This window comes from Hevea brasiliensis, chromosome 4, assembly GCF_030052815.1.
Source record: "Hevea brasiliensis isolate MT/VB/25A 57/8 chromosome 4, ASM3005281v1, whole genome shotgun sequence".
NCBI classification, from domain to species: Eukaryota; Viridiplantae; Streptophyta; class Magnoliopsida; order Malpighiales; family Euphorbiaceae; genus Hevea; species Hevea brasiliensis.
In genome coordinates, this window is record NC_079496.1 from 109,901,174 (window position 1) to 109,910,372 (window position 9,199).

Consider the following 9,199-nt stretch of genomic DNA (forward strand, 5'->3'; position numbering starts at 1 on the left):
AATCAGTATTTTTTTTTTAAAAAAAAGCTCATGGATCCAACGTGTCCCACTAAACCATGCAAACATTCAATTTACATGTAATGACAAAGAATTCCTGTGTAAAAAAGAGTAAGTATAAATCTGTTGGTATTTCACTCTTTACTGTTCCTCATGCACACTTGATGAAAGGATATGATATTTGCATATTTATGGAAACGAGACCATTATGTCGTACAGGCTAGAAAACTGCATTTCATTCGATGGAAAATTGTGGACACAGCATGTTAAAGAGGTGTAGTTCTTGCCTTCAAGCTAGTTTTTTGTTATAACGCTACCTGATAGATGATATTATGCTCTAATCAAGAGTTCATATACGTTACTATTGTTGTCCCCAGCAACACGCTTTAACATCTCAAAACTCTTGCGGCTACCTAAGAAGTCGATCCGTTTGAAAATCACATAACCAAGCTCAGCTGTTTCTTTACTGGAGTACACAGATCGGAGCCGATCAGCGTGCCTTGAGTCGGTGTGAATTGCAGCTTCTATTTCTGAAGCCGACATATTCTCCTGTGTGAATATGAAGTAAGACACATCAAGGAATTTGGTAAAATTACCCCAACAATCTAATTGCCAGGAGACAACCCTCTTGAAAAAAGCAAGCAGCTGCTCATGAGTTCATATATTTGAGTCAAATGCCACTAACGATGTTATATTAAAAGGCCATAGTCTCACTCGTAACTCAAGAAAAAAGTCAGAATAAAGACCAGATACATTTGCAGGGAAGGGCATATGTTCAATCATACCTGATAAAATGCATATATATGATCTAACACCTGCAAACATGTGAAACCATTTTTGCTGAAAAAGGATCTTGAGTAAGGTCCCATCTCAGAAAACCGGTCAGTGGGAAACAGTATGGTCAGAAAGTGGTTCTTAAATACCAACTCTGTTTTCTCACTGCAAGGAACACAGAAAAGAATGCAGTAAGACGACAACATACTGAAAGAATCCCAATAGTAATGTGAGAGACAGATGAGAGCAAGAACCTTTCTGTAAGTGGTCGTGTTAGGTTTGCAAAGGAAGCTTCTGAATCCTTGTCCCCCTTTGCATCAAAGAACACAGATGTATGATGTTCACTAACATCATCGCAACTTAAAGAGTCTGTGTAAATAGAAGCAGTTGAGGTTGGCTCAGATATTGACCAGCAGATTGAATCCAGAAGGCTGCTTGGGGTAATTGGACGAATTGGGGTTTGACAAGTCTGTAAGAACTCACAGAATTCACAAGTGCCATATTTCATATAAACACAAGTAATGCACTGTTCAATATTAAGCCAGATGAACTTTCCCAAACACTAAAAGGAGTGACAAATTTGTAAGATCTCGCCACCCGCACTGCTGTCAATCACTAAGCAGGAATACAAAAAGCAAGGACCCTAATGCTTGACATGCCTCGGGATTTTCAGTTAAAAATTTATTATTTGATTACCATATCCATAGGCTTCACCTGGTCATGGTCTCATCCTTCAGTATTTTGAGTGAAAAGATCACTCCAAAAGCTTGAATACAGACTCTAGTGCTTGGTAGCCCAAAAATTTTACTATTGGACTGAAAATTGTCCCTTTGAAGGGTCCAATTCTTTTGAGCAGTCACTTCGTGCAAAATTACTGAAGGGCATACTCTCTTTAGCCTTTCCCCTCCAAGACCTTCACTTAGCAGGACCATAGCCAAGATAACAATTTACCACAAAATGCCTATCTTAAGTAATTGTCAATCAGAAACATTTATATCATGAAATGCACTGTCCTAATCATTAAAATTAAAACACATTCAAATACAATTAGATATGTTCTATGGTGTGACTAAATAAACATAAAGCAAATTTGGGTTCTTAACCACTAAAGTCAAATATGGGCAGGAAACAAATTAAAATGAATGAGAGAAAGAAAGACAACCTCATAAAGCCAGAATAGTCAACCATGAGAAGAAAAGGCTCACAGCACAAGGAATAATCACTAACCTGCATTCGACGACCACGACGACTTCTAACCAAGTTTTTAGCAAAATTCACAACCTGTTGCCTTTCTCCATAGCTTGCTTTACTCCTCAAACTCTGAGCATCTTGAGGGTCATTTCCCCCATTTATTTCCTTTAGAAATCAATTTCACAGATGGTAAACATGCAATTCATCAATTCTGATTAAACCTATCAGGATAATAGCATTAAATGTTGAATGTGCTGAAAAGCACCTGCCCTGCATTGCCATTTTGAAAATTTTCAAGCATCATCCCAACATGCCTGGCCAAATCAGCAGACATCTGAACAAGCCTCTGGACATGTTTCTCCTTTGCTGTTTTTAGAACCCAAAGTGGCTGAGACACATCATATGCTAAAAGAATAAGCAATTTTCGAAGAAAAAAAATGCAGAACGCCCGTTCATATTATATTACATAGTAGAAAGAGATGAAGAAGCACTCACAGTCACAAGGTTGTTAGAGTGGCCAAGATATCTTTTGACAGAAGCCCCTTCGCATACTACGTGACTTGCACTGCAGCCAACAAACCATCGATCCAAAAACGTGGCACCTTCTCTGGTAGCCGCCTCATAAACCTATCAAGGATATTAAATTTCCCAGGAGTTGCTCAAACCAAACTACTACAAACACAAATCATATCAATAGAAAAGAAATTCAACGTACCTTATTCCGCAGTTCATCTGAAATGTCTGAATCAACATACAAGGAGTTACCGGACAAAGTTGCTTCAATACTTCTATCAGAACTTCTTACAGACGATTTTTTACGCAGTCCTTCAGTCAATTCAAATTTCTTAGGATCATTAAAACCAACAGGAAGACAGGAATTTTCAGTGCCACTGAGACCAACAAGTCGATTTAAGTCATCCAAGCGCACATCATTTTCCCCAACACTCTTGACACTGTAAAGTGATTCACTCAACCTCACTGCAAATGATGAAAACTGGATTTAGATGTGTAGCCAAAGGCAAAAATCTCTTTTGCTCTTGTTATTTCCTTATTCATTTTTGTACCCCACAAAAAAAATCAGCATGCATATGTGTAGGGAATGCACTAATCCATTCAAGGGAAACTTAGGGGGGTATCAGCAGCCAAGCCAGTTCAGATTGCACAAACTATGCCATTATTGGGAAAAGCATTGATCATGGTGAAGCAAAAGAGCACTTAACACATACCATTCCTCCTGACACTGTCCACAAACCATCCAAGTGCAACAACAAAGAGACCATTTTTTGATCCATGCTTCAAAGCATGCTCAAACTTGCGCCCGCCAAAGCTGTATTTAGTGTTAAGGTATCATAAGAGCATTGCATTGGTGAGAATAAGAATCTTACTGAATATATGTTCTAGGATTAAAAGACAAATTCTTCCTTGTCATTTATCAATAAGCATCAAACAGATTCAACAAGGAAAGAGGAAAAACATGAAATCAGATAATATGGTCTCCTTTGCCATTGTTTTAAGTTTCTGATTTCCCTTCTATCCAACTGAAGATGGTTCAAAATTTTCTCCTCATACACAGCCAATGTACTAATCCATTCACAGGAAGCACATAGCAAGAGGGCATATTTTTTCCTAAATTCTCCATTTTTCATATTAAATCATAAAATTATAAAACCTATGTTCCCCCAATAAACCAATTAAAGGATATCTGGACCACCAAATGAGTACACTGAGGATGCAAATTAGGGCTGTATTGACCGCCTAATCTCTCTGTTGCTTCCATTACTTGCTTCCTTGCTTCTGCATAAGACGCACAAACATGAATATTTACAAATTCAGCTAATTTAAAAAGACCAATAAGATTTGTTAATAAAGAACCAAAAAAAAAAAAAAAGAAAAGAAAAGAAAAGAAAAGACAAAAAACCAAATCCCAGCAATCTGCCTACTTCGAGTTCTATCGACTACTTAAAATAAAATTTCAACTTTAATTAGCGTCAAGTGGACAAAGTATTGGAAAGCGATGCAGCAACAAACACCTCTCCCCCAACCCCCTAAATAATAATAATAAGGGGAGAGGGAGGGACAGAAAGAGAATCCTAACTGTAGCGTTCGCATCCATGACTCTATACAATAAAATATTATTTCGTCTGATAAGCAGAGATAGTAACAAGAAGGAAAGGACATGCACAAATTGCCAAGAACTAAAACAGATAATAATAATAACAACAACAACTACTACACAATAAAGCCGATTTCTAGCACAGAATCAAACAATTTTCTTCCTTGTTCTTCCCCAACTTGCAGGATAGAATTAACATCTTCAAAACATCTAAATCAATACAAAACAAAAATGTTTGGTGCCGTAAAGCACATACCTTTAGATAGACCTGTAACACATATAACAAGACCAGCAAAGGGACCGCTTGATCGAACCAACACCGGTTCAGACCCAACTGAGGATGTGAAAGGAGACAATGGCTCGAAGGATTGCAATCCTCTAAAAGATGGGATTGAAGCTGAAAATCCCATAAACATTCTTGAGCACCCCTTGCTGGTGATCACTTCCACTTTACCACTTCCACCCATAATCACCTCCTTAAATCTCTCCCTAAATCTGCGATTAACGATTTCTGCAAGTGAATATGACTATACGCATCATTTATGGCACAAAAGTTAGAACCAACAAAGCACTGGCCTTTCAAAGCAAACAATGAAAATTTCATGACTTCAACATTAGAAAAAGGGAAAAAGAAGAAAAGATTAATGGGCGGGAAAGAAAAGGAAAATTAAAAAAAAAAGGAATTCAACGAAAAACAAATTGAAATATTGTTAAATGAAAAGTTGGTTGAAACACAGTGAAGAAAGAGAACACTACGAAGAAAGCCTACGAGTACGAAGCAAGAACCAGAGCGTACGCGTATAGTCTTTGAAGAAAAACAAAAGGTTCAGAGATTATAGACTTAAAAACAGGAAAAGATTTAAAGGAATGTGAATTTTTTATGCTAAAGAGAAAAGGAATCAAAGATAGTGCGATTCTGATTTTCAGAGACTCAGACAAATTCAGAATTTTGAAGAGATCCCCTCTGTTGGGTTACACAAAAAGGCTAAAAAAAAGTTTTTTTCAAAAATTTTTTGAAGCTAGTTCTGTGCTGCTCTGTGGCTGTGGAGAGTGTAAAAACGACTACTTTGGAACATTGGCTCTGCTTTTCTTTGCTTTATTGGGTTCAAATAGAATGGGGATCACACCATTTCAAGTTGATGACTGAGTAGGAAAAGCCAAAGCAAGCACAGGGTTTATACTTTTCTCTGATTTCTTCAAAAGCTACTCTACTAAAATGGCCATGTGGGTCTCGTAGAATTACGATGGTGCCATCTCAACAATCAGTGGCGTTTTAAATTTGGAAAATGGTAATATTGGCCGGTGGAAAATGGTGTTACTTTATTTTTGTAAATCTCATTAAATTTTAACTTAATTTTTAGATTAGATATTAAAAGTTTTTAAATTAATTATTTATAAATTATTTTATAAATAAAATTAATTAAAAAAAATGATATGATGCATAAAATATATTTAATTACTCTTTCATCGTTAAATCTATTCTCTTTTTTCATTTATTTTCTACCGTAAGTTAATAATTTTATTTATGAAATATTTAGTATATTAATAAGTTAACTTAAAAATTTTTAATTTTCAATTATAATGATTCTTATAAAATTAAATTAGAGTTAAAAATTTTATTAAATTATCTTATTTTTATGATAAAATAATTGTATTTATAATAAAATAAAATCACAATAGAATACAGTCATAAGAAATATCTATATTTTTGTGAGATAAATTACTATTTTGATCTACAACTATAATTTTTCCTTGCAAAATCATCATTTTTCAGCTTAAATTCATAATTTTAATATATAAATTTATCTTAAACTCGATTAAATTTATTTTAAATTACTCATATCTATTTTAAATTCACATTTTTTATAGAAAATTAATTTCAATTAGATCGAATTAATCACTAGTCAACTTTTTAAAATAGTATGAAAACTTTAAAGCACATTTTCATGCTCGAATATAAATCTTTTTATTTTCAGAATTTGAATGCTAACTGCTAAATTAATACATCATTAACCAATGAAATTGTTTTTAAAATTAAGATTTTAAGATATTCACAAAATCTAATATTTATTTGACTTAATTTTGATTTTTTTTGTGAACCCAAAGTGTGATTTAGCTTAAAAGATTTTGCGTTTGCAATTCAAATATAAATATTTTGTGAGATATGTAACGATAGTAAATGGAATGGACCAATATTACTATAATATTGTGAGATTAAAAAAATTGTACCATGGTTAAGATTTAAAAGTTGTGAATAGTAACACATTTCATAATGGAACATTTTTTTTCCTTGAATCACATAAATTTTATGTCTTTTTTTTATATTTTGATTATGTAATTGTATGTGTGACTTAGATTTGTGTAGTTATTATAATAATTTATTTATTTGATAATATTAAAATTATAAATATTTAAATTTTAATACTTTCATACCTTTTTATAAAATTTTAAATATAAAAAAAAACTTATATATATATATATATATATATATATATACACACTTCATTTGTTCCATTGTAATAGATGGTTAAAAAAAATTTTTTTTTGTTTCATTTTATTTGTTATTTTAAAAAATTAAGAAAATATTAATTAACTTTTTTCAACTTTATCCTTATATATTATTATTCTCAATACATTTACCTCTTTTTAACACCATTCTACATCCGAATAATAGTATAAAGGTATTTTAGTAAATTATTTTTTTTTATTAAAATGATGCTATTTAATTATTTTCTTAATTTTTATATAAAAAATTTAAATAATTATTGAAATGGAACCGAGTGAGTATATTTATACACATAAACATCCTCAATTATTTAATAGGATTTTGTTTTGAAGGTATAACATAATAGAAAGATTTTCATATGTAGAACAAAATTATGAACACTTTTAATATCATGTACGAATAAATGTGAAAGGAGACATATTACATCATATAATTAATGGCCTATTTAAATTTGATATGTATATTGATAGTGAAAACGAAAGTGAACCACCTATTGAATTTCATAATGAAACATATATAATGTTCACATAAAAATAAGTGTAAATTATTTAAATTACATGTTATTTATTATTGATAATATAAAACACTTTTGATACATGGTAGTTGTTCATTGGGTGCAATATTGCATCCAAGTATTAAAAAAAGGGGTGAATTATTACTTAATCCCTAAATTTCATTCTTAGCAATTGGGTCTTTATATTTTAAAAATTAAATTATTTAGTCTAATTTTGCATTCTCACACATGTGTATCCTTATGTCCATTTTGACATTAGTATTTGAAGATAAATTACAATTTAGTCCTTGGATATTACAATTATTTACAATTTTTCTCTCAATTTTGCAATTATTAATTTATAATTTCATCCCCCAGCTTCATTCCTCCCCTCTTTATGTCTCTCTCCCTTAGGAATGGTGACTGGTTAGAATTTAGTGAGTATCTGACCCAATTGAACCCCAATAAGATGAATTTGGGTAGTATATAATCAGATTTAGGTTTGAAGAAAAATACCCATGACGGGTTTTGAGTTTGTAACATCTCAAATCTTTAGATAATTATTTTATGTGAGAATTGATTGGTTTGACAGGCCCAGGAGAAGCATTGTGTTATTGTTATGTTGTGGGCCTAAAACCTTTTAGATTGAGAAGTGTTAGTTGAGTTATTTTGCAGGTTGGGTAGGTTCTAGGTACAGAAAAAACTCTATGGGATTTTCGGCATAAATTTAGGATGTCTTTGACTCTTTAGTTCTTTGTTTTGATTTATTTTTAATAAATTTCTTGAATGTAATTGTTTAAGTAATCCGAATTAACCTTCATTTTCTTCTCAGCTGCCCCAGTAACACTTGGATAATCTGTAAGTTTGATATTGATTTTATTTATAATTTCAGTATTATTAATTTATATTTAAGGCATGCTCATGCATTCACTTATATGTATTTATATAATTGGTTAAATGCTAGGCATACCCCTTTGCTGCATATGTTATTGGATTTATTTGTGGATGTCGCCTTAAGATAACTTGGAGCTCTGTGTGTGTGTGTGTGTGTGTTGGCATGAGTATGATGTGAATATGAATATGGGTAGGACGGGTAATCGTGGTCGGAGCTTGACTCACTGAGACTCAATCCTTATATATGGATAAGTTGGGGTGAGCACAGCTTTGAGTTGATCTCACTGGCCCCCACACTTAGATTATTTAGTGAAAGTCCAGCTTGAGTTGACCTCACTAGCAGGCATTTGATTAAGAGAGCTGTATAGGGGATCAGCTCTCATATATGTATTGATATGACGCATAGGTGCGTGAATGCTCTAAATTATTTTTTGTGCGAATATTAGTTGAATTGTTCTGAACTATGTGAACGTGTTGTATTTCATACATAGGAATATATTAGTTTTAGATAGTTATAGAAATTATATTTAAAATCAGTATCTTACTCTCTGAGTCGAATGCTCATCCCTGTTCAACTATTTTTTCTTAGGTGACAGGTGACTTTATTCGAGATGAACAACTAGTGTCCATAGTGGATTATCAAATGAGACAGCTTCAGTCAAAATAGATCCCTATGGTTAAAGTCCTGTGGAGAAGTCAATCTGTAGAGAAATGCACATGGGAGTCACAGTGGGATACGTGTAACAAGTACCTATACTTGTTTAGTATGTAACTCAGTGAATTTGTTTTGCCTTGCATAAAAATTCGAGGATGAATTTTCTGTAAGTAGAAAAAAATGTAATATCATGAATTTTTAAATAATTATTTTATATGAGAATTGACTGGTTTGGCAGGTCCAGGAGGAACATTTTGTTGTTATTGTGTTGTGGGTCTGAGACCTTTTAGATTAAGAAGTGTTAGTTGAGTTATTTTGCAGGTTGGGTAGGTCCTAGGTACAGAGGAAATTCTGTCAAATTTTCGACATAAAATTTATGGTGTCTTTGACTCTTTAGTTCTTTATTTTGATTTATTTTTAATAAATTTCTTGAATATAATTGTTTAGGTAATTCGTGTAATACCCTCACTGTAGCAATTCCGCACATTCTACTGTTTTGGTGATCGGTGTTTGTCTGAACAGCTAGAACGTCTGGAAAAATATTTAAATTTAAGTGAGGAACCATAATTAACTCAA

General features: G+C 32.6%; 1 protein-coding gene across 2 annotated transcripts; it reads right to left on the reverse strand.

The window, feature by feature from the left end:
* Nucleotides 1–91: 91 nt before the first annotated feature.
* Nucleotides 92–5,223, reverse strand: LOC110654728 (uncharacterized). Of its 2 annotated transcripts, none has more exons than XM_058145869.1 (10): nucleotides 4,332–5,223; nucleotides 3,696–3,756; nucleotides 3,189–3,289; nucleotides 2,678–2,940; nucleotides 2,458–2,589; nucleotides 2,228–2,350; nucleotides 1,999–2,127; nucleotides 1,026–1,240; nucleotides 783–936; nucleotides 92–546 (listed from the first exon to the last, which is right to left on the reverse strand). In XM_058145869.1, exons 1-10 carry the CDS (start codon nucleotides 4,540–4,542, stop codon nucleotides 328–330), a joined length of 1,608 nt encoding a protein of 535 aa, XP_058001852.1. In that variant the 5' UTR covers nucleotides 4,543–5,223; the 3' UTR covers nucleotides 92–327. The 2 variants fall into 2 exon arrangements, with proteins under 2 accessions (XP_058001852.1, XP_058001851.1); XM_058145868.1 differs by having other exon boundaries at nucleotides 3,189–3,290; nucleotides 3,664–3,756.
* Between the last annotated feature and the right edge of the window lie 3,976 nt (nucleotides 5,224–9,199).

Coding starts and splice junctions, on each gene's coding strand:
- LOC110654728 (XM_058145868.1), bottom strand. CDS start 4,542: ATGGGTGGAAGTGGTAAAGTGGAAGTGATCACCAGCAAGGGGTGCTCA. Junction 3,757..4,331: donor TGTTACAGGTCTATCTAAAG/GTATGTGCTTTA, acceptor CGTCTTATGCAG/AAGCAAGGAAGCAAGTAATG. Junction 1,241..1,998: donor GTCGTGGTCGTCGAATGCAG/GTTAGTGATTAT, acceptor GAGTTCTTACAG/ACTTGTCAAACCCCAATTCG.